General features: G+C 39.2%; 2 protein-coding genes across 4 annotated transcripts in view; one reads left to right on the plus strand and one right to left on the minus strand.

The window, feature by feature from the left end:
* The window catches only part of LOC133556840 (cytoplasmic tRNA 2-thiolation protein 1), a 627,421-nt gene that overhangs the window by 392,263 nt on the left and 209,228 nt on the right, over positions 1 to 25,930 (minus strand). The gene's annotated exons all lie outside the window — the stretch shown is intronic.
* Positions 1 to 25,930, plus strand: part of LOC133556827 (piwi-like protein 2) — a 39,996-nt gene that overhangs the window by 59 nt on the left and 14,007 nt on the right. For 2 of the 3 annotated variants that reach the window (XR_009807607.1, XM_061907132.1), the window contains exons 1-17: positions 1 to 76; positions 2,580 to 2,940; positions 3,007 to 3,112; positions 4,842 to 4,956; positions 5,268 to 5,437; positions 6,603 to 6,678; positions 9,119 to 9,229; positions 9,646 to 9,763; positions 13,716 to 13,840; positions 13,919 to 13,999; positions 14,075 to 14,188; positions 16,878 to 17,066; positions 17,224 to 17,308; positions 20,141 to 20,233; positions 21,248 to 21,388; positions 21,488 to 21,601; positions 25,242 to 25,430. The exon at positions 1 to 76 is cut by the window's left edge and continues 59 nt beyond it. Coding sequence is in view for 2 of the 3 variants with exons in the window: in XM_061907132.1 (XP_061763116.1) it covers positions 2,611 to 2,940; positions 3,007 to 3,112; positions 4,842 to 4,956; positions 5,268 to 5,437; positions 6,603 to 6,678; positions 9,119 to 9,229; positions 9,646 to 9,763; positions 13,716 to 13,840; positions 13,919 to 13,999; positions 14,075 to 14,188; positions 16,878 to 17,066; positions 17,224 to 17,308; positions 20,141 to 20,233; positions 21,248 to 21,388; positions 21,488 to 21,601; positions 25,242 to 25,430 (2,157 nt within the window). In the remaining variant the exon portion in view is untranslated. The remainder of the gene's footprint in view (positions 77 to 2,579; positions 2,941 to 3,006; positions 3,113 to 4,841; positions 4,957 to 5,267; positions 5,438 to 6,602; positions 6,679 to 9,118; positions 9,230 to 9,645; positions 9,764 to 13,715; positions 13,841 to 13,918; positions 14,000 to 14,074; positions 14,189 to 16,877; positions 17,067 to 17,223; positions 17,309 to 20,140; positions 20,234 to 21,247; positions 21,389 to 21,487; positions 21,602 to 25,241; positions 25,431 to 25,930) is intronic. The other variant, XM_061907133.1, reaches the window with a different exon arrangement.

The raw sequence follows: 25,930 nt of genomic DNA on the forward strand, positions 1-25,930 counted from the left end.
CGTTGAAGTTGGCGGTTGGGTGAAATTTGGCTCCTTAATTTCCGAAACTTTAGGAGTCTTTCTCTAGCATCTAAACGTGAGTACTTTTAAATGTGTGTACTTAATACTCATTTGGTGTCTTGGAGTGAGTTAATGTGTATGAAATGTACAAATGTGTGGCGTGGCGCTGTAGTTAGGTGTGGATTGCAGCTAACGTTAAAGCCCGCCACTTGTCTCCAGCTATAATTAAGGAGTTTCCGGTGTACCTGGACTCATTAAAACTGTACGCGGGAGACTTTAGCCAATTTGCGTTCTCGAAGATTATTTTCAAAATAAACATTTTCTCGCCATGTGATGTTGCTATGTTAGCATGCTGCTATGTTAGCATGTTGCTATATTAGCATGCTGTTAGCAGGATGCTTGCTCCTTGTAGCTTTACTCCTTTTTTTTTAACCAGTTGCATTTACTTCGGCAACCGTATTAGGCCCGGGTTATTTTTTAATAAAGCACTGAAGAAAATGCTATCAAAATACATGTTGTTGAGGATTAATTTATTCCATGAAGGTTATAAAGTCAAAATCAGGCCAAATGGTCACAAATACGTAGGATGACGTCATGTGTCAAACTGGAGACCCGCCAACACCTGAAAACAATCTGCGTCAAATTAATTATTTTCTTACTAAATGTGTTCCTCCTTTCCATGTTGATAGACATTAATGCATTTATTCCATGCATTTGTATATATGTTTATTCCTGAACGTTTTTTTTATTTTTTTTTCTTCTTTTTTTTACATACTGTTATATCGATATATTTTTATTATTCATCCATCCATTGTCTACCGCTTATTCCCTTTGGGGTCGCGGGGGGCGCTGGTGCCTATTTCAGCTACAATCGGGCGGGAGGCGGACAAGTCGCCACCTCATCACATGGCCAACACAGCTAGACAGACAACATTCACACTCACATTCACACACAAGGGACCATTTAGTGTTGCCAATCAACCTATCCCCAGGTGCATGTCTTTGGAGGTGGGAGGGGCCTATCCCCAGGTGAATGTCTTTGGAGGTGGGAGGGGCCTATCCCTAGGTGCATGTCTTTGGAGGTGGGAGGGGCCTATCCCCAGGGGCATGTCTTTGGAGGTGGGAGGGGCCTATCCCCAGGTGCATGTCTTTTGAGGTGGGAGGGGCCTATCCCCAGGTGCATGTCTTTGGAGGTGGGAGGGGCCTATCCCTAGGTGCATGTCTTTGGAGGTGGGAGGGGCCTATCCCCGGATGCATGTCTTTTGGAGGTGAGGGGCCTATCCCTAGGTGCATGTCTTTGGAGGTGGGAGGAGCCTATCCTCAGGTGCATGTCTTTGGAGGTGGGAGGAGCCTATCCTCAGGTGCATGTCTTTGGAGGTGGGAGGAGCCTATCCTCAGGTGCATGTCTTTGGAGGTGGGAGGAAGCCGGAGTACCCGGAGGGAACCCACGCATTCACGGGGAGAACATGCAAACTCCACACAGAAAGATCCCGAGCCCGGGATTGAACCCTGTCTACTCAGGACCTTTGTATTGTGAGGCAGACGCATTAACCCCTCTGGCACCATGAAGCCCTATATTTTTATTAAATCAAACTTTATTTATATAGCACTTTTCATAAACAACTTATCCGGTAACAAAGTATTGATATCAGGTCAAAAATAATATATAAAGTTAAAGTGCCAATGATTGTCACACACACACATTAGGTGTGGCGAAATTATTCTCTGCATTTGCCCCATCCCCTTGTTCACCCCCTAGGAGGTGGAGGGAGCAGTGAGCAGCGGTGGCCACGCCCCGGAATCATTTTGGTGATATATAGTATGTCTTAATTGGATTATCCAGAGACTAGTGCTCGATACCGTGTTAGAGCGCAATATGTGTGTGTGGGAAAAATCACAAGACTACTTCATCTCTACAGAACTGTTTCATGAGGGGTTCCCTCAATCGTCAGGAGATTTTTTTATGTACAGTATGTATATATGCCATGCCTTTTTAAACTTGAATAGTATCCATTATTGCAACAAATCCATCCATCCTTCAATTCTCTACCGCTTATTCCCTTTTGGGGTCACGGGGGGCACTGGCGCCTATCTACGCTACAATCATTGCAACAAATATTGCAGTATATTATCATACTTTCCAAACTTTATTTGTCTAAATAGAAATAAATATTTCAATATCTGCTTGACTTAAGATTTTACAGCAAACTACCCATCAAATCAATAAAAATGACAATACATTTTACGGTGTTCTTTACAGCATATTACTGTAAATTTAAAAATACTACCTTTTTTTTGCGTTAATCCGAACAATTTATTTGGGCCACCGTGACCCTTTTGGCAATTTACATTAGATTGATGTGAACACGGAAAAAATCAATAATTTAGCCGCAGCATTGTATAAGGTGCAGGGTTTTAAGTGTGGGGGGAAAAGTAGCAGCTTGGAGACAGAAAATGATGGTATGTACACTTTATTTAGCACCGGTTGGACGGCTTATGGTGGTTTTAAAGCGATATGAGTCTTTTTTTCAGGAAATGAAGACTTGTGAAATTTGTTCTAATTAAATAATTTTTCCCAGTTGCAGGTAACTTATATCTCGAGTTTACAAAATGGATCCAAACAGGCCACCAATGACAGGCCTTCCCTGGCGTGGGCGCGGTATAGAAACCGGTGTAGGACGAACCAGAGGTTTTATCACTCCTTTTGATAACTCACAAAGTCAAAGACTCGGTATCACCTCTGCTGGACGGGGGAGAGGGCTGCAGCCTGATGATGGAGGGCTTGGTCGAGCAAGAGGGTGGCTCTCTTCTGCAACAGAACCAACAGTAGGAGCATCAAGAAGCACAATCCTTCCTAGTAGAGAGCCACTCCATGCAGAAACACCCACTCATGCCACGATGGAGCAAGCCCTTACACAAGAAGACCTGGCTAGAAAAGAGGTAATGGGAGCCTTGATGTATGTGTGTGGTTTACATTTTGAAAATTAATATTTACATTATTTGCAGGTTGATTTCCCTACACATGATCAAGGCTCTACACTGGTGTCCATGATAAGAGGAATTGGCTTAGAAGGCTCAATGGCCTCATGGGGAAGAGGAACATTACCCATAGGTGTGTGTACAAGACCCGGGGAGAGCAACATCTGTCATATTTTCTTGTGTGTGAAAAGTTATTTTCAAAACGTGCCAACAATTGTAACTTTACCTTCAGATTTAGTAATCTAACCACTGTTACATCTGCGGCAAAATCATTTTTTCTGCAACATGAAATTCAGCGAGCCCCTCTGCACTGAGGGCTTATGCTACTTGTATATACTTCCACACAGCCTCAGCCCTTATAAAATTAAATGGGTTGTACTTGTATAGCGCTTTTCTACCTTCAAGGTACTCAAAGCGCTTTGACACTACTTCCACATTTACCCATTCACACACACATTCACACACTGATGGAGGGAGCTGCCATGCAAGGCGCCAACCAGCACCCATCAGGAGCAAGGGTCAAGTGTCTTGCTCAGGACACAACGGACGTGACGAGGTTGGTACTAGGTGGGATTTGAACCAGGGACCCTCGGGTTGCGCACGGCCACTCTCCCACTGCGCCACGCCGCCCCTTATCAGGAATAAAAACAAGTAGTGTATTCTCCGCACTATAAGGCGCACCTTCAATGAATGGCCTATTTTAAAACTTTGTTCATATATAAAGCGCACCGCATTATAAGGCACATAAAATAGATTCTACAGTAGAGGCTGGGGTTACGTCATGCATACTTTAGATGGAGCTGCGCTGAAGGGAATGTCAACAAAACAGTCAGATAGGTCAGTCAAACTTTATTAATATATTACAAACCAGCGATCTGACAACTCCATTCACTCCCAAAATGAATAAACATATGTTTTATTACTTTCCCCGATTCAATAAACACGTAAAAAACAGTCTGATACTGTTACGGTAAATCGAACTTTAGCGCAATAACAATATAGTAACACTCGAAATAGTGCAAAGCAATAATATATCAATAACTCAACGTTGTTCAAAAAATGTCACACAACACACAAAATAAACATGTAAAGCTCACTTTATTAAGTTATTCCTCATCCACGAATCCCTCAAATTCTTCTTCTTCAGTGTTTAAATCAAACAGTTGGGCGAATACCACATCCAACATGCCCGGCTCCGTCTCGTCGAAGTCGTCATAAAACGAGTCAGTGTCGCTGATGTTAATGTTAAATTCTCTCGCTGCTGCTCTATTCCCGTCTTCTTCTGTGTGACTGATCGCCTTGAGTTTAAACTCTGCGTCGTAAGCGTGTGTCTTAATAGGAGCCGTTTTGGGGTCTTTACATAAACACACAGAAACGGCACGCCTCCCTGAGTCATATATCCCAGCGTGCACCGCGCACTTCTTCTACGAGGGAAGAGGAAGTCGGCGGCTGCTTACTTTAAAAGAAGAAGCGCACTTCTTCTACGGGTGAAAATGAAGTCGGTGCTTACCGTAGTTGCGAGACCTGTTGTGGATATTGGTCCATATATAAGGCGGACCGGATTATAAGGCGGACTGTCAGCTTTTGAGAAAATTTGAGTTTTTTAGGTGTGCCTTATAGTGCAGAAAATACGGTAGCTATAGCAATTACTCCATGGTGTTCTATATTGATGCGCTTGTTTCAAGTATTTTAGTGTGCAACGTTTTTCCTAGGTGAATAAACCTTGAAAAACTATTGTCTCCACAAAAATGGTTTGTAATATTATGTCATCGACAGGTATTAAAACATCACCTTAACTATACAGTTTGTAGCCTTATTGCAGTTTTATGTTAACTGTGGAAAATTGATGTTAATTGACGCAGGAAGAGGAGCAGCTGGTGAAAAGGAAGAGTTAAAGAAGCCAAGTGCTGCAGGTGTGGCTTCCAGTAGACAAGAGATCAGTGGCCACATACAAGGAGTCATTGGCAGGGGGCGCAGGTAGGACCTTCTCCTACATACACATTAACTACAGACATCCCTATTCACATTTGTTTTTTATGTTTGTGGGATTTAAATTGACCCAGCCCACACACATATTAAAACGTAATTATAACATCAAGTGAGTAAGTGTGGCTAATAAGATGTGATGTTTTTGTTCCTTCTGATTGTTTCTTTTGTGAGTATGGAAAAAAAACGGATGAACACATGAAAGGACTATTTGTCAAATCTCATTCCTACGAATTTATTGAAAACTAACGTACTAATGCAAATTTTCACTCACGTCTGGCATGGCATGGCATCTTTTACAGCTTTCTTGGCCAAGAAATCCCCAAAATGATGGTGGGGCTCGGAAGAGCAGCAATGCCCCCTCCGGGAACGGCACGAGGATTTCCTTTATTTCCTCCACCATTACCCCACGATATCGGTTCTCGTACCTCTGAACCTGCCGTATATGTTCACCCTCAGATTGCTGACGCAGGTAATCTGTCTAAAAGCTAGTCTTTATTTCTGCTAATTGAGGGAGATTATGAGAAGAATAACACGTTAAATCGTAGATCAGACCAACACCGGATTTCCACTGGATGCAGAATGGTGGCGCACTCTTTCTGTTTCCATTTTAGTCAGTGTGTCAGTTTCTACGGCTAACGGCCTTTCTGTGCACGGCGACGCCATGCCCGTACCATACTGTATCGCTGAGTTAGATACTGTGTATGCAAAGCTTCTACTTTCAACATGGCTGCTCAATCTGGCTAAAATCTGCTTGCGTGGGACATTAAGTCATGCACAAACACAAAATAAATTTTCCCTTATACTTTCAAAATAAAATACTCTGTGTTGAAGGCAGATCATATTTTACAATTTGAAACGCATTAATGGACGAGGACAGACATGAAGTCAACTTCTTAAAGGTTTTCAGACGTAATTTGACCTTGTTGACAGAAACGGATGACATGCTGATTCAGGATGGTCAAAACCAATTAATCATATTACAGGCATATCCTGGACAGCTATTTGGGAGCCTGTGTTAATACCAGCTGACACACACAGGGGCGGGGAAGCAAAAGAGTGGTTATCAGGAGTTGAATAAGGTGTGTCTGCTTGTATGTGTGTTTGCTCGTCAGGGATGATGTTACTGTTGTGTTGTTGCTTGCAACAAATATAAAAAAGTATTTGTTTTACAAAGTATTAGTCACGTCAGAGACGTTTGTACTGTGAGTATTGTTCGGCTGCAAAGCTGGAGATGTTCCACACAACTTGGCAGGACCAAGTTTATTTGCTTTTGGTCCTCTGGAAAGACAGAATAAACTGTTTGTGGTTTGCTTTCCTACAACTCCCCTTATCACATGATTACTCCTGGACTAATGAGAGCTCGTCCGCAACAATGCGCATCAGAATGGCAGTGGGGATTGGTGGATGGCGGATTCGTTCTGTGGCAGTGCCATTCAGCAGCCGTTATGCATCCAGTGGAAATCAGGGGTAATATGCTTACAGTGCAGGAAATAATTCGGCCGGGTTTTGTCTTGTTTTTGGGGGACTCTTGCATTTACCTTTGTAAAGACATGACAGGGGTAATTTAGTGGTTTTATTTAAATGGAAAGAGATATTTTTTAAATGACAATTTGATTGAGGAATTGTGTCCCTAGCGTCCACTGCTGAAGACCTACTAGACCCTATTGTACCAGAAAAGAAAGCAATGGAAATGGAAACGGAAACAGTCCGGTAAGTATTTTTTTTTTGTCTGTTTAGTTGTTCCCTTTTACAATCAATGCAACATACTGCATTATTTAATTATTCATTTTTAGCAGTCTATCGCCAATTAATTTTTCTTGCATGCCCACATCGCACTGTATGGAATGGCTTCAATCTTGTTACCCTGTGTAATGACAATAAAGCTGATTCTAATAATTGGTTTCATGATCGAGCTCATAAGCTAAAACACCATCCATCCATCCATTTTCTACCGCTTGTCCCTTTTTGGGGTCGCGGAGCGGTGCTGGAGCCTATCTCAGCTGCATTCGGGCGGAAGGCGGCGTACACCCTGGACAAGTCGCCACCTCATCACAGACCTAAAACACTCGTTTAAAATCAGCGTCGCCCATTGAAGTGAATTGAAATCAATTTATTTGGTTGTTGTCTTCCCAAAACACCACACTTTCAACATGTTACATGCCCTTTAAATAGAAAAATACATTTTTACATGAGTAATATTGTTCGAAATCAATACAATAGACTGCACTACAAACAACTACTGTAGATTTCCAAAGTCATTATAATATAATCTACGGCATTTGTCTTAGAAAACAGACTTCTATGATGTCTCCTTGGAGCTTCTTTTGTGTCTAACAACATGAGGAGCTTCTCCATATTTTCATGATTAAATGTAGGGAGTTTAAATATAAACTACCTTCTGTGTTATGACTACTGCTTTAGTTAATAGAGACTAACTACACCTGAACTGCCTCCCCCAAGTTGGCTACTCAGTCGGTCATTTTTAAATGAATATCATCCTCTTCTCAGGATTCTCCTTCACCCTCACGTTCTTTGTTGTATGTTGTTGGAAAACACAGTTACCTCAATCTTTTAACTATAAGCTGGCGAGTAGGACCGGTTGTTCTCGGACAAATGTCACTCAGTTCATTCTAACCATCGCTACGGCAGTTAGCAACAGAGAGGCTTGCAACTTAAAGCCTATCAATCAGCAGAGAGACAACTCATATCTCGAGACACTCATAAGTTGGGGTATTTGTAAATCAGGTTACTGCTATATTAGTTTAAGTTCATTTATTTCATTTCGGCATGGCTCGGTTAGAGCAGCCGTGCCGTTAACTTGAGGGTTCCAGGTTCGATCCCTGCTTTTGCCATCCTAGTCACTGTCGTATTCTTGGGCAAGACACTTTACCCACCGGCTCCCAGTGCCACCCACACTGGTTTAAATGTAGTTAGATGTAGATAAAAGTTTCATTAAGTAAAGCGGTTTGAGTTTCTGGAGAAATATACCGGCACACGGCGTTGTATTCTGTAGTAATATCAACACTAAGGTAGTTTACACAGGCTTGAACAAGAAATACAATAATTAACATGAATGCAGCTGAGATAGGCTCCAGCACCCCTCGCAACCCCAGAAGGGACAAGCGGTAAAAAATGGATGGATGGAACATGAAATACTTTTCCTTAACTTTCTTACCATACTTTTGCCTAGTTCGCTGCTGTCAGGCCATTCAGATGCATGTCTTTAAACACTATAAGAGGACTATGTCTAAACATAAATATGCTGCTGAGACACAACAAGGGACCAAGCAACTAAAAAAAACATGATGTAGCGTCCTCCTTGTTAATGTGTACTGATGTTAAAGACAATATACACTTCATTGCACATGTACTACATCACTATATTGATGATTAAATGCTTTGTAATGCCACATGAGTTTTGCGCCGCACACGCACATTTGTGCGCTTTAAGCACTTAAACATGCAAAATGGTTTCCTTGGCTCGTTAGTGTGCACTGGTTTTAGAAATAATGTACACTTCACTGTACATGTACATCACCATGTTGTTGATTAAACATGTTATAATTCAATGAGTGTTGAGTTTCAGGAGCAAAGGCGTGCATACGTGCTTTCAACACTAAAAATAAAGATTCGTATTGTTCCCAGGGCTCTGTAAGTGCAGGCTGGTTTTAAAAATTATGTACATGTCATTGTACATCAAAATAAACATAACAGAGGTGTAATGCCACTAAGTCAGCTGTTGGTGCTTTTTCCAGGCTTCTGATTGGACAAAATGTGCAGGACAGCAAGTGTATCCGTTTGTGTGTAGACAGACAGTTTTGAAACCATACATACTTCGTGGTTGGACATCGTTCTAACCTTGGATTAAAACTCCTTGAGTTCGTGTGGACATGGCCTAAGAAAACGTTATTGTATGTCATGTAAACACTGTAATAACGTCTGTTTAGACAGTCCAGCGGTTGTGAGAATTTTCACTTAAAAAATGAACCTACTGCTCACTGTGTGTTGTTGTAATATTTTTAAGACTGTTGAATGTAATGGGATGGGCAATCTGCTTACTTAGAATGCAAATTTAGAAAATGTTTGTAAAACCACCTTCCTTGCTGGTAATATCAAAATGATGTTGCTGTGTGTATATTTTCTTTGTTAGTACACCGCTCAACAAGGCCGGATCCAAAGGAAATCCTGTAATAATTGGCTCCAACTACATTTCCATTCACTGCAAGAACAAAGCTGTCTATCAGTACCATGTGAAATTTATGTAAGTGTCATTTACAATGGACTTATTCTTTATATGGACATATTTTTATACTTTAGCAAACATTAAAAAATGACTAAAATGTTGTTTGTGTACTCTTAATATTAGAATGTTTTATGTTTTACTGTTTATATTTTTGCTGCCCTATGACAACTCTATGAATCCACTTAAGGGTTATTTTGTCAACACTGTATTGTTAATGACTCTTGAAAATATAGTTAGAGTTGTAGTATCTCCACTAGCTGTTGGATGTGTCTGTCAAATGGATTATACATCTTCTATTTGTACATGGAAGAAAAAAGTTAAATAACTACATGGTTGTTATAGGACACTGAAGATATGTACTAAATATATGATTGCATCTAATAAAATGTTAGTAAAAATGTGTCTTTTCCCCCCAACAAACAAACAAAAAACAGACCAAATATTGAATCCATGTCGATGCGTTTTGGCATGATGAAAGATCACCAATCGACCATCGGAGCTGTCATGGCATTTGATGGCTCAATACTCTACCTTCCTCTGAAACTCAAGGATGTAAGTATTATACAAACATTTTACACAAGTGGCTATATATTTTTATACACATACAATTTATGAAAAAGTTGAAGTAGCCAATAAACACAAATGTAAAAGACGGCGTCATTGTGACATTACTAACTGTTTTAAGGAAGCAACTAGCGTGACGTCAGCTTTTGACCGCCAGCTCTATTTCATGACTAATAGTGAAATGACCAACATTGACCAACCACAATAACAGCAGTAATGAATTTAAAATGGAAGATTAAATAACTAGTTGCAATTTATTGTTAAGGCGATGGTTAAAATGGTAATAGAGCATTTATGAGAGATTTCAACATTAATAAATCAATGTTACGGCAGTGGAGGAAGCAAGAGGATGAACTGCGCAAAGTAAAGAAGACCTCACAGTTTCCGAGGCAACAAAGCGACATGGCCACAGTTGGAGGACAAAATTGAACTGAGAGCAGCAGGTGAAGCGTCTCTATTCGAATGAAGGCAACAGCGCTAGCACAGGAAGTGAATATTAATAACTTTTGAGGCGGTCCTTGGTGCTTTTATTTTATGAAGAGATGTAATCTGTCCATCCACACATAAACTACCGTCTTGCAGCAATTGCCAAAAAATTACGAAGAAGAGTTGGCCACTTTCCGTGCATGCTGCAAAAACAAGATCACTGTAAAGAACATCCAGCCAGAGGACATCACCAAAATGGACGAGGTTCCCCTCAATTTGATGTCTCTGTGAATCGCACTGTGGAGAAAACGGGGACCAGAACGCTGTTTATACAGTCCACGGTGAACGAGAAGTCATCCTTTACTGTATGTAGTTCTCAGTTGCCTGGTTTATGGCAAAAAGCTTCCACCCATGGTAGTTTTCAAGAGAAAAACTTTGCCAAAATAAATGTTTCCAGCCGGTGTCCTCATCAAAGTTAATCTGAAGGGCTGGATGGGGGAAAAAAAGATGAGAGAGTGGCAGAAAGAAATTTACATCAAGAAACGGTCAAGTGAAGCAAACTAATTTGGAGCATGCCATCATTCCGGGTGGATTAACTGAAGAACTCCAGCCGCTAGATATTGATGTCAACAGGGCATTCAAAGTTGAGCGCTATGCCAAAGTATCGTGGCTGCCCGGGCTAAAGTATCAGTCTCAACTGTGGTTCGGGCTTTCCCAAAGCCCGGACTCATCACTGAATTGGCAGGTAACAGCATGCTGGATGCTAAAATTGCTTTACTGTTCTACTCAGACACTGAAGATGAAGAATTTGAGGGATTTTTGGACAGGGAATTAACTGAAAAACTGGGTATTGACTTGAATTTTACGTGCTTACTACTAAATAATTTTGAGAGTTATTGTGAAAAAGCTAACTGTTTTTATACATGTGAACGCGTTTAAGGTTGACTGACTGACTTATTTGACTGTTTTGCTTAATGCGCCTTATAATCCGGAGTGCCTTCATAGTGTGGAAACTGTGTGTTCTTTTAAACAACAATCATAACTTAAAGTAGCCTGTGGTGTCCTTGTTATATATCTATCTACATTTATAAGAGATTATGTGCACATTTCCAACATATCTAAATCTTAGAAATGAAATACAAATAATTATCTGTATTGCTCCAGTACATTTTATGGGTTGAATATTTTGACTGAAACAAATATGATTGTTTCCATTACAAAATATATAGAGGTTTTTATCAGCTTTATACTAGTGTGGGGCTATAAGCTGGGAACCATTCATGTTTCCTGCTGCAACAGTGAAAATAACGTTTCCCAATTTATTAGGAAGTTCAGCACATATAACCTCTAATCACGAAGCTTAAATTCAAGTCAGTTTCATTAATATAGTGCTGAATCATCTCATGTCATTTTTCTCAGTGTACTCTCATTCTCCATGATGTTAAGCCTAATGTTCACTGGAGCTTCTTTTTCATCCTGCGAGCTGTTCTTGATACATCCATCCATTTTTTACCGCTTATTCCCTTTTGGGGTCGCGGGGGTCGCTTGTGCCTATCTCAGCTACAATCGGGCGGATGGCGGGGTACACCCTGGACAAGTCGCCACCTCATCGCAGGGCTAACACAGATAGACAGACAACATTCACATACTAGGGCCAATTTTAGTGTTGCCAATCAACCGATCCCCAGGTGCATGTTTTTGGAAGTGGGAGGAACCGACGCAGTCACAGGGAGGACATGTAAACTCCACACAGAAAAATCCTGAGCCCGGGATTGAATCCAGGACTACTCGGGACCTTCTTATTGTGAGGCAGACGCACTCACCCCTCTACCACCGTGTTGCCCCACTGTTCTTGATAAACTTAAATTTGGCACGTCAGACTTGAACGCATGTTAATCATGCATCCCCAAAAAATTTTACAATTTTAGTTAAGTCGTTATAACCTTGTTAACTTTGACAGCCCTGATTTTTGGTTGTTTTTTTTTTTTTTACTTTGAGCAAGTGCAAAGAGCCCCTTTTTAATGGTCATTTAACTTGCACTGAATTTCGACTTCCTACACGTTATGGTATCGGAGCCCGTTCTTAACCCAGATATTGTGAGTCTTTTTTACCCTTCAGAACTGATAGGCATGTGGGGGTCACGAGAGAGACATTCCATCAACCTACTTGTGTTCAAGTCAGCGGGGTTACTTTTGAACTACTTTTAGTTAAATAGATTATGTGTAAGTTTAGTGGCAGTATGTGCTTACATCTTCAAAGATGGTCTAGAAACATTTCAAGATGTGCGGGTGTAGCAGACTGCTCATTCCATGATGACCTGAACACACATGCCCACTTTGAGGGTTTGAACCCCACCCCTGCACCAGGCCCACGCTACCCCCAGGTGAACATAAGCATTGCTGCGGACGGTATAATAGAGTAAGTGCTGAAGGACACTGCGTATCAGCTCACTGGCGTCCTCACAGACATTTTAGCATCTCGCTCACCGAGGCAAAGGTGCCCACACGCTTCAAAATGGCATTAACCCCCGTATTCATGAAATGTTTTGAGCAGCTGGTGAGGGTTCACATTAAAGACGCTATTAACATCAGCCTGGATCGTCACAAATACACGTTTTGGGAGAATTGCTGTTCATCTGAGGCAGCACTCAGACATATGAGGAAAAAAGGATCCATAATGCAGACAACTGTTTCTGGATTTTACTTCGGCATTGATTACAATCACCCCGCAGACCCTGGTGAATAAATGTTTAGGACTTGGAATTAGACCAAATTGCACCACTGCCCCTGCACTGCCTTCATGGAGACTGTTACACACTGCATTAGAGCTAGAACCACCCTGCTCAAGTGCAGCTTATACCCTGCATCTGTCAGACTAATGAATGAGTGAATGCACCATACAACAGCTGACAATCTTATTCTATTGGGTTTTTATAAGTATTTATTTAATATTTATCTTTGCTGTTCACCGAGACCTGAGACCTTTTTTGTTTTGTGAAAATGACAAATGACTTTGACCTTAAAGAGCAAGCATTATAAAGGCTCAAAAATATGGATGTTCCGTGGGTGAGCACAAGATGTACATTTTACACATAGATTACTTAACATGGGATCCATCCTTTAACCCAGTGGATATTGTTTGGTGTGTACTAGAACACGCATAACCAACCACTCTACCTGTCCACTCTGAAAAATATTAGTGTTGTGAAATCGCAATTACCAATAATTTATCTTTTTATGTACCTATGAAGCTTCTCATTCATCCAGGTTAAGCTTAATGAGTTTGGGCACATAGACCTCGATTGGTCAGAACAAGTCCAACTATCTTTTTATGTTATCTATTTTTCTGCAATCTTAATTTTGTTTGTATTTTGAATGTATTTATTCTTTTGAACATTACATTGTATCCTTTAACATGACTGACAAAGGTTCCAAATAGTGTTGTTTGTTTTTTCATGTTCTGTTACAAAATCTATGATAACTGTATTTAAACGTACCATTTGGTTGATGCACAGGAGGTGGTTCTCAAGAGTGTCAGACGAACTGACAATGAGGAAATCCAAATAAAAATTCAGATGACAAAGATTTTGCCACCCAACTCTGATCAATGCATTCCTCTGTACAATGTTGTACTCAGGAGGTAAGTAGGCTTTTGCATTCTGACTTTTAAAAAATATATGTATTTACAGGTACAATATGTGTTGTTTTTTCTCACAAGGGTCATGAAAATACTTGGACTGAAGCTAGTAGGGAGGAATCATTATGATCCAGAAAGTGCTGTACTTCTTGGAAAACATCGGTCAGTAGCATGTTGATCTGTCATCGGGGGGTACTGTTCAAATTAAATATATTATCCTGAGTCAATCTTTTGTAGCCTGCAGGTGTGGCCAGGCTATTCAACAAGTATCAAACAAACAGATGGAGGCCTGCATCTGTGTGTGGATGTGTCTCACAAAGTCTTGCGTAATGACTCTGTGCTGAATGTCATGTAAGTTAAAACTGCATTAATAGCAGCAAGCAATTAACAAAACATTTAGAAAGTGAGTCAAACGATTTGTTTATTTAAATTAATTAATACTTATGACATAAAAACTAACAAGTAAAGTAGTATCATCTGAAGTCCGTCAAATCATACTTTGGCCACCAATTTTTTGAACAGGTATTGTTTAAGTACAACTTACATATTAGAATGGATCAATGCCAATTTATTAGGTCATATATGGTTAGATTATAAACAATCATTCAGCCAGGAGATCCCAATTTCTAACCTTCCCTTTAATAGCAGTAAAGAGTGCGCAGCAAGTGAGCACTCTTTCAGTCAAATTAGTGTGCGAACCAAAAAAGTTTGGGGACCCCTGATTTACACTATTTGGAATAATCCTGAATTTCTGCCTAACAAAAAAACATTGACATTTCCAACATTGCATGATAAGAGAGTCAGATGCCTTGGAAGATATCATCAATGGGAACAGTTTAATCTCTTTGAGGACTTAATAACACAGTATGCAATAAATGTTAACCAATTCCTGTAATATATAAAAAATCAAATTGGTATAAGATTTAACAATACAACATGGGAAAGTAATCCCTTAAATTCTTCAAAATATTTGCCGCCAAAGCTTTATCCAAATGATATGCTTTATTATCACAAAAAAAGGATAAAACAATATGTATACCAACTTCCAAATGGAATGCAGATGTATCCATGCGCTGTGACCCAGAATTTTGGAAACCAACATGCCTCAATACTTCATGTCTAGATAAGAATTCAAATTTACAGCTGATTCAGTACAAAACACTTTAAAGAATGTTTAAAAATGGGTTTAACGCACTCTAACATTTGTGTATACTGCTCAGATAACAAGATGGATAACTCTTCCACTCATTGTGGTTCTGTGCTCCTGTTAATAACTTCTGGTGTGGAATGTGCGAGAACCTATGAGTGATAATGAGCTAGCCAGACATGTCATTGTGTGAGGTAGAGGTCGGAACAGTAGATCCCTTCTTTACCAACAACAATGCAAATCATGCATACTTTGTAAGATCCAACAACTTATATTGTTGATCATAATTATAAGGAAGATTAACAAAAGTTTTAGAAGCTCCGTTAAACAGATCCAGTTTTTGGTGAGACACTAAGCATCATGTAGCAGTATTACTCAGTGCTAAACAAGAAATCCAAACTGCACACATAATAAAACTATATCTTACTGTACGATGTCTGCTATCACTGTGATGACGACTGATACGATGTCCATATCTTCCTGTTAAGTTGAAGCATTAATCATGATGCACACGAATGGTTAACAAGGAGTGTCTCTCCCTATACACACTGTCTTCGATTGTGGGGTTTTGTCCATCTCCGGGTATATATTTAATGTTACAGATTACCAATTTCTAGATTAATGGCTAAATCCTTCTAATATCGAGATGGGAGGCATGATTTATGATGTAGAATCACTTTTACAAGCCGGGAGTAGCAGGAAATCACTGCCAGCTCACAGTAAAGCAGCAGAGGGCTACTTGATTGATTGAAACTTTCATTAGTAGATTGCACAGTACAGTACATATTCCATACAATTGACCATTAAATGATAACACCCGAATAAGTTTTTCAACTTATTTAAGTCAGGGTCCACATTAATCAATTCACTTAGCCTTGTGCTATCAATCCGCCGCTAAAAAATAGTTTGTCAGTGTTAGAGCTTATAATAACATCGCTAATATGTGGTTAATATTCAAGTCACAATATGTATGTAGAGTATTTTTGGGTGGTTTTTTTGTGTGTTCTTTGGGCGAAATAGAGAGCCCCCATTGACTACATTGTTAGCGGAATTACTATGTATTTATTTATTTACGTCTTAGAATGCATTAAAAAAAATAAAAGTGTTCATATCTTGTACAAGGATTATGAGTGATAGACAGCACGTCTCTATATATTTTTTTTTGCATACTTCTGGTATGGTGAAGTGTTACTCTAGTGACGTCAATCTACGGAAATTACCGAAGACGTTCAGAGTGAAATATTCATAATGGCTGACCAAATTTGTGATGTTTAGATGGTATTTTCAAAGACTTTGCTAATTTTAAATACAATTGTGAATGGTTTAACAAATACAAAGAAACAAGCCTATAAAGTCAACTTGTTTATAAACTTGTCCTGGTAAGTGGGTAAGGATAGACATGGACGCACGGATGGGGATGGTGTTTGGTGTTTGGTGTTTCCTTTGCCGGGACACTGTGTTGTGTGGCTGTTCGGAGAGGTGCAGCTTGGTTGAGGGATTTTGGTGTGTGTATGGGTGCTTTGAGCGATGCCGTGGTGATTAGAGGTGGGAATCTTTGATTTTGATTAAAAATCCATTATTGAAGAGGAATTGTCTCTGTCTTATCCCTCTCTTGTCACTGCAATTTCTCCCTCTGTTTTCCTGTTTTTCTTTTTTCTATCCCTTCCTGCTACCGTCCGGCTGCACCAAACATTAAATAAATAAATAATTTACTTCAACAATATGATTTGCCTGAAAAGCTGAACAGGGACAAAAAAAAGTACATCAAATGCAAAATAGGTTTTAAGGATTAACGGATTATCAGTCTAGCCTATATTCATTGAGTGTTTACAAAGTCACATGCATGCACACATTTTTTTATCTGATACACATTGGAGACTTTCTTTTTTCCAGGAACATTCTATACCAACAAAGTAAAGAGAAATTCAGAGATGAATGTACCAAAGAACTCGTGGGTAGCATCATCATCACCCGATACAACAACCGCACCTATCGCATTGATGCCATCGAGTGGGACAAGTCACCCAAAGACACCTTCACCCTGATGGATGGCACAAAAACTACATTTGTGGACTACTACCGGTACTTTCTTTGAAGTGGTCAAAATTGAGCAGAACACATTTACTGTATGTTGTAGAGATTTCTAAAAAAGTGTTAAATATTATTCCCAACAATATTTTTTTAAATTAGATTTGCTGTTTTTAACTTTGACGTAATATATTTTGTGATTGAACCACAGCAAGAACTATGGGATTACTATCAAAGAGCTGGACCAACCTCTTCTCATGCATCATCCAAAGGAGCGGTCTAAACCAGGCGGAAAGGTTATTTTTCAGTCTTATTTGCTGTGGTACAACTCTCTTCACATATTTAATATGGAATATCAAACTTTTATGTATTTCCTTTCCTTTTATCATGTACTTTTTTGAAACAAGGAAAAAGATATGTAAAATGTGTATTTTAAGCAGAAGATTAAAGGTGCTGTATGTAGTAATGTGGTCAGAATTTGTACTGCAATCATGGTCAATATTCTGTAGTGCCCTCCCACTCTCCACGACGCAGGTTGCCAGATACGAATCCGAATCTTACTCCAACGGACTTCAAATGGCAATCAACGAGTCCTACGCTGTAGGTTTCTCTGGATTATGCTTCTTGCAAGATGGTTTACTAAGTATTTATGCCACATTTTACTGATGTCCTTTAGCCAAATCTATTTAAAGTTACGCAGAAATATTTCCGTTGGGACAAACTGTTGGCATTACCCTGATAAAATGTCTAGTTTGACCACACAGAATCGAAATGATTATAAATATTTATATATCGCGTAGACATACTTTGATGGCAAGTCAAGACCAACAGTAAAATTACCGCCACATTTCCTTCGGCATAACCCCATGTTGCCTTCAGCCTGACACACTGCATTTCTTTCAGTGCAGGGTGCCATTCTATGAGTCAAACCACGTTACGCATAAATCATTCTTGCCTACTACCATGTCAATATACAAAGTAGAAGATCATGACATTTAATGCAATATATTGTGCCAAGCAAATACCACCACATATTTACCTGACGCACATACAGTACCAGAAACCACAATTAGCCATCCTAATGTTGGAACGCATTTCTTCAGCATATCCATTCCTCAGCATTGAGAACGAAATAGGCACGACACTACCCATATCCACATTGGTTTTATTTGTCGAAAGTAAACTTTTCCCTGTCAGTTGGAATACACATCGACATACAGGCTAACAGGCATATACTGTATTTCACCCGTTAGCCTTTATGTCGATGTGTCATTGACCGGGTTAGCATGCTAAGCATTCGTTGCACGAACATACTAGCTTTATTACACTAGATCAGGGGTCGGCAACCCGCGGCTCTTTGATCACTTTGGTGTGGCTCAGTTGCATAATCGCCGACACCCCTGATTTCTCTGGGAGGTTTCCAGATTTTAATGCCTCTCCAAGATATCACCCAGTGCAAACATTCTTCGATTTAACACCCGGAGTCCAAATTTGAGGGCGTGCCGCGCTAGCAATACCTTAAACGTCCTATAAACCATGTCGTCGCGCCCGCTTTTACAACATGCGCTCTGCGTGCCGACCGGTCACATGTACTATGAAACCTCAGTTGACACACAAAAGCATCTGCAAGGCATACTTTATCAACAGCCTTACAGGTTACACTGAGTGTTGTGATACAAACAACTTTAACACTCTTACTAATATGCGCCACACTGTGAACCCACACCAAACAAGAATGACAAACACATTTCGGGAGAACATCTGCACTGTAACACAACAGAAAATTTACCCAGCATCTCATGCATCCCTAACTCTTCCCGCCCACCTCAACCGACGCACGGGGTGGGGGGGATTTGGTGCTAGCGGGGGTGTATAATGTAACTCGGAAGAGTTAGGGATGCATGGCATTCTGGGTATTTGTTCTGTTGTGTTACAGTGCAGATGTTCTCCGTAAATGTGTTCGTCACTCTTGCCACAGTGTGGCGCATATTTCTAAGAGTGTTGAAGTTGTTTAAACGGCCACCCTCAGTGTAACCTGTATGGCTGTCGAACAAGTATGCCTTGCAGTCAATTACATGTATCTTCAAAGGCCATATATAATATGTGACTGAGCTGGCAAGCTGTTTGTACATATTATAGATAGTGTTAAAGACAGTACCTTCACAGCAAGTCGTTATTATTGATGTGTGGTTGAAAATCATTAGACGTTCGCGATAATAATTGCTCTGGCGTTCGGGAGTCTTCCGGAAAAATTGGGAGGGTTGGCAAGAGTGATGCTGTCAAGCGGCATCCATATGAAACTTGCGGGCCGCACTAACATTACATTTTTTAATTAAGGTGCGGGCCGCGTGTCTGAGACCACTGGTTTGTTGGTAGCACAAAGCAAAAAAAAACTCTGTATGCAGTATTATTTCATTTTTAATTTCAAAAGAGGTTTGTGTCTCCCATAGTTGTCTTTAGTTTGTGAATCGGGTCAAAATGGCTCTTTTGAGTGGTAAAGTTTGCCGACCCCTGCACTAGATCATAGACTGTATTGCACATTCTAGTTTACATACGAAAAGTCAATTTCCATAAATCACAAGTAGTAATAAAATGTAAATGCCTGACTTACCTATCAAGGAGGAGATTAGCAAGTTTCAAGTCAGATGAAAAAATCTTCTGCGCCTTCAATCGTCTCCATCTTTAAAAGGCATCCCCGATACAAATCCTTGTTTTGTTCCTGGCTTTGTCATGAATAAGTTGGGAATCGTAACGGCGCCTTTTATATTTACTAAGGTCTGACATGTTTAGTAACTTTCCCAGTGGCAGTAGCTCGACGAAGAGGGCGGTGCGTAACTGGCAACCAGCATGTGACACACTCACAGACTTTTTCACTTCACTCAAATGGTAGAGGACGGGCATCAAAATGAAAACAATAATATTTTGGGGCTGTAAGTCAAATTTTTTAAATGAGAATATCCCGTCTGAACTACCATTATCAGCTATAAATGTATTCAGAAAGAACATGATTTATTAATGCCTTTTGACATATCAAGGCCATTTTAATGATGAAATCCTTACCTTTGGCACCTTTAACATTGCTGTTTTGTTGTCAGATGTAATGATTTAACAACAGTTATTAATTGCAGCAAGTCATTACTGGAGAGATCCTCATAGTCCCAGAACTTTCCTACATGACCGGGATCCCAGAAAACATGAGGAAAGATTTCAGAGTGATGAAGGTAAATTTGATCAGTTTGTTTTTTAACAATGAACGCATTCTAATTCAATTGCTTTAATACAACTCTTTTGTATGTGTACAATTTCTATTCATGCATTTATTTTTATAAATCCCTTTTGTTTTAGTTTATGTGCTATTAGCAAACATTTTTAACAGTTTTTGCATCCAATGTGAAAGTAAACCCTCTGCTCTTTCCTCAAATATTATGTTTTGTGCTCGCTACAATTCTTATACATCTTTAGAGGGGACACATGATGATTCTGAACTACATTTAAAATACGTCCTTGTGGTCGAGATAATATTTATTGCGTATGCTTTGTTCAAGCTCACATTTATAACCCGGTTTTCTTTTGCTGGGGGGGTTTTGTTGTTGTTGTTTTTATGTACTGTATGTCTGCAAGCCGTTGCTGTGTGGAGTTGTTCCCAGATTGCAAACAAAACCACCAAAATTTTCAGTTTGTCTTTTAAAAGTGTACTCCATTAAATATACATATCTTGAAGACAAACGTCATCACTATTTCTTCCAGACACAATCGAAAATAAACTTCTTAAACGGCTTATAGATTCACCCGGTCACAATATTAGATAAACCTGCATTCTCTTTGGTTGATAGACTCCAGACTCCGCTTTAAAAAAAAAATTTGCTTTTACCAGCATAATGTCATTGCATGTTGCACACCGATGTAAGTATACATGCAAAGGGTATGTGAAAATAGTACTTTATCGTATCTTTTCCATGAAGTTTCCTCAAATCAAGTCATAATGTTGCATCCTTTTTCTTTCAAAGTTCAGCGGCAAATCCAATATCATGATGGCCCACATGTCGTGGACAAACAGAAGTAAAAAGTATATTTTAGTATTTATTTAACTGACATTGAGCAGGCGCGATGGCATGAGTGAGAAGTATTATCGTAAGGTCTACTTTTAAGCATGTTCCATATTACATCTGTATTCTTACAAATCTACTTGTTTAACATGCATTTCCTAATGTTTTATTGGCATGTGTATATTTTAGGACCTGACCATGCACATCAATGTAAATGGTGAGCAGCACACTCAATCAATAAAGCAACTTCTGAAAAACATTAGCACCAACCCTGAGAGTCAGAAGGAAGTCACCCAATGGGGCTTGGAATTTGTCTCAGAAATTCTTCTGGTAAGGCCATATTTCATCTTATTCTGCACTAATACACATAGCAAACAGTCAAGGCCAGCTTGTTTAAGTTGAATTTAATTGGTTGGTTTTCTGTTTTAGGTGAAAGGTAGAACTCTTCCCCTTGAAACAATCTGTGTTCAGAGTTCATCATTTACCAGTGGAGCTGATGGGTCTTTTTCCAGAGACGTCGTCAGGTTAGCCTCCATCAGCTCTGTAAGTAACAGGCATCGCATTATTGTTCAGTTCAGTTCCGTTTTAGTTTATTCCGAACATGCATACGATACAACGTATTGCATCACACAATTCCAGTTGTTTCATTATAGCATGTCCGAAAAGGACTAGGAAGAAGCAGAGTTTATTTAATCCTACCCCTTTTCATACCATAGCAATTTTATCAAATGTCCTTGTTCTCTGTAACAATACAGTGAACACATAAATAATATACCATAGTAAGCATATAAATATTAAATACATAAATAATTTCTGTCTCAATAAAAAGGGGGGAAAATGGGAAACTGCCAAGTAGTGCTGCAACTAAGGATTATTTTGATAGTCAACGATTATCGTAACAATTAGTCAACTAATCAGATCATAAAACGTACACATTTAATGGCTTTAATTTTTCCAACAACTTCTAAACGCAGCTTATTTTAAACCTGTGCTTAAAAACAACAAAGATGACTAATTTATTTTATAAATATTTATTTATTCTGTAACTGTGCTGCCCATTCAGCTGTTATAAAAATTAACGTGACTAATAAAATGGTGTCAATTTTAATGAAAAGATAAGTTAAGTGCTAAAAAAAATAATCAACCTTGTTTATGTATTTGGAAAAAAAAACTGGTAAAATAGCAGCAATGAAAACAAACAACAAAACACTAAATCTAACTTCCTCAGAAAGAAAAGCATTGTGTGATGTTTAACAAGCTGTACACTGGTCTATTGTCTATTGATTAACTCTCGGCAGTTTTACCACTCTAGTAGACTCAATGTGTAGAATTATATATTTAATGAATTATTAAAATGTTATTAATAGATTGTATTTTTAATCTTATGATACCTCCGCAATGGTGCCTGTTTGTCTCTCTCTGTGTTTGTGTGCGTTCACGCGCAAAACAATATAATTTATCGGCAATAATTTGTGGAATAATACATCGTCCAGCAACATTTTTTAAATAGTGTCACTGTAGAATTTTTATTGGTTATTTCTTTTGTTGAAGAACATGATGTAGGTAAAATCTGAGTCTGTCTGCAGAAAATACTTTTGAAAGTAGACTATTGTTCTAATGTGTGGCATCTCGAGGTAAGAATATGTTGATTGACAATCTAAAAGAAACAGGTTTTCCTACACATTATTTTTGTTGCTTTATGCATTTACTGTATATGTAAACAATGTAAAAATTGCAGAGAAAAATATATTTTTTCTCAATCGTGCATCCCTAATGCAAATGGTTTTGTTTCATTACAAAACTGGACATATACATGTCAGGGTTTCCCCTCGTCTGCTAAGAAACCTGTGGCGGTGGGGGCGTGCTTATTGGCATGGTCACCATGATGTCATCGAGTAATTTCCATAATTTGCAAAAGGATATTATTTTCTTTAAAAAGGCTCAAAAATCCCTATGTACATTCAAAACAGATCTGTTAATAATTAGAATTAACATGTTTTTCATCAATTTGCCAGTTTCAACGGTTGTTGCTTTTGTACAGTGGACTTTGTCAACATTTGTTTTCAAGTGTCTAGAGCAGGGGTGCCCATTACGTCGATCGCGAGCTACCAGTCGACCGCGGGGGGTGTGTCAGTCGATCTCCAGCCAGGCTTTTAAAAAAAATAGACCTAAAAATTAGTGATCATCAATCTTCACCAAGACGTCACTTAAATGACATTCACGGTACCGGAGGGTCTTGTGAGATGACGCTGGCTGCTGCAAGATCATTATTATGAAAATATGACCGAGAGGAAGGCGAGAAACATTTTTTATTTCAACAGACTCTCGCGCCGTACCTTCCGTCAAAACTCTTAAAGGCCGACTGCACATTTCCTATCTTCACAATAAAAGCCCTGCTTCATGCTGCCTGCGCTAACTAAATACAGAGTCTCGGAAAACTGGCGTGCACAAGCGATCCCTCAGAAAGCTGGCGTGCACAAGTGATGTGCACGCCAGCTTTCTGAGGGATCGCTTGTGCACGCCAGTTTTCCGAGACTCTGTATTTAGTTAGCGCAGGCAGCATGAAGCAGGGCTTTTATTGTGAAGATAGGAAATGTGCAGTCGGCCTTTAGAGTTTTGACGGAAGGGACGGCGCGAAAGTCTGTTGAAATAAAAAGTGTTTCTCGCCTTCCTCTCTGTCATTTTTTCATAATAATGAACTGGCAGCAGCCAGCGTCATCTCACAAGACCCTCAGGTGCCGTGAATGTCAATCAAGCAAGCTACGGAATTTGCCGCCAATGTTTTTCTTGTAAAGTGTATGGAAGCTGGATGAATTAGCTGCCAAAAACCAACCACTTTCATGTGGTATTGTACAGAAAGGACAACTTTTTTTCTCCTCCATTTGAAAATGTGGGCGTTATCATCATTACTGTCTGATTCCAATCAATGCAAGTCATCAGAATCAGGTAATACACCAACTTATATTCTTGTCTTTGTGAAAGAAAGACATCTATATGTGTTACACATGCTTGTATTATCATTAAACACATTTAACTTGTTTACAAAAATGTCTCTTTCATAAATAAATAAATATAAATGATATATATAAATGAGGTAGATCCCCTCGAGTTGGTCAATTGAAAAGTAGCTCGCCTGCAGAAAAAGTGTGGGCGCCCCTGGTCTAGAGACTTGCAATGAGTTCTTATTATGTTTTGTTGTTTGTAATCAAAAACAAATAGCAAGAAATCTAGCATCTTTTTTTGGTGTTATTTCAAAATGTACTCATGTTTTGAGACAACTTCTGTCCCTGACAAAAGAAGCGAGCCGAAAGCATGACGTCACACTTGCTTCACGCTGTTGCTCCAGTTGGCCTTTCTTTCTTTAAAAGCCACCACTGTCCTTTTATTATTTGCACATTTTGAAGATGCTGTCGGTGGGTACTAAAATTACGTCCACATTGCAGACCTGCTGGCAACGCCCCCGACAATGGCGTGCGTTAGGTTTACATCAGGTTTCGTAAGCGCGGTTTTCGGTATCAGTCTTTCGGTGGTTGAAAAGTCAACCACCGAAATAGTGCGCAAATTAGGATAAAAAAAAAATATATAAATATATATGTATGTATATATATATATATATCAATTCATACTGTAACGACTAACTGGTGATAATGTTTTATGTTTGAGTGGTTTGAATTTGATGTCAGTTTTTCCCATGTTTGCAAACACAACGTCCGTGCCTGAAAGATGATTAACAGAGAATGAGGAAGTGGTGTTGTGTGTTTGGGGAAGGGCAGACTCAGAGAGGAAAGTGTTTGCACAGGAGGTAAAACTGGTTGGAATTGTGCTGTTTGTTATCATACGATTGGTAATAAAAGTTAAAAATAGCGTTGAACTTTGTGATTTCTTCTGGGGGCTAAGATACGTCTTATTACTTAAAGAATTTATTTCATTTGTTTTCAAGTTAAAAAAAAAACTACGTATTTTCAAGGTGTCGCAGTAATGAAGAAGCCACATTCAATTACTTAAAGGGGAAACCCTGTGTGTCTTGAGGGGCCTGTATGTACCTCTGTGTCTGTCAGATTTCATGAGTTGAACATGGAAGTCACTTTTCCACAGCCATAGGTTAAAGTTGTCATTTGTTTGATATTCCTTTTTTTTTTTTGTATTGATTTTTTTTTTCACATTGATTAATCATTCTTTTAAGATACCGCTGAAAATGTGGGCCATCTTCTACCCTCGTCGCTGTGCAGAACAGGCTGAAGAGTTGATTGTGACCTTCAAAAAGGTGGGTGGACCTCTTGGGGTGCAAGTGGATCGTCCAATGTGTGTGGAGCTGAGGGATGATCGTACAGAAACCTATGTCAAGAGCATCCACTCCCAGCTCAGTAGTGAGGTAAGACACTTCAAGAAATTAGTAACAATACGATTGTAAAGATACATTTCTCTCAATGCTATACCAGTTTTAAAAGTATTTCTTAACCCATGCGTATTGCTCTTGAGTTAGTGTTACAATTGCTACAACAACCAATAAAATATCTTTACTATTTATTTGAACAATTATTGAGACTAAAATTATGATTAGCAATACAATTACTATATTGTTAAAATTTGCCTAAAGAGTATCAATGATACCAAGTTTTATTTTGAATACCAAAATACCATCAAAGTCTGAGTTTTGTGTAAGTGCATTTTGATTTGTGAACAATTGGTACCCCATAATCTGTTTTGATTTGTTTAAAGTCTTATGTCTCTAAGATGCTCACTTGAGTAACAGCATCTAACTGTTACTTTAATCTCATGAAATGTTGCAAAAATGTTTTTTTTGAACATTTTTATGGAATAAAAAAACAGTCTTGGAATGAATAGTTTTGACCATTGGAGATTGGCAGACAT

Source organism: Nerophis ophidion, linkage group LG07 (assembly GCF_033978795.1).
Source record: "Nerophis ophidion isolate RoL-2023_Sa linkage group LG07, RoL_Noph_v1.0, whole genome shotgun sequence".
Classification (NCBI taxonomy): domain Eukaryota; kingdom Metazoa; phylum Chordata; class Actinopteri; order Syngnathiformes; family Syngnathidae; genus Nerophis; species Nerophis ophidion.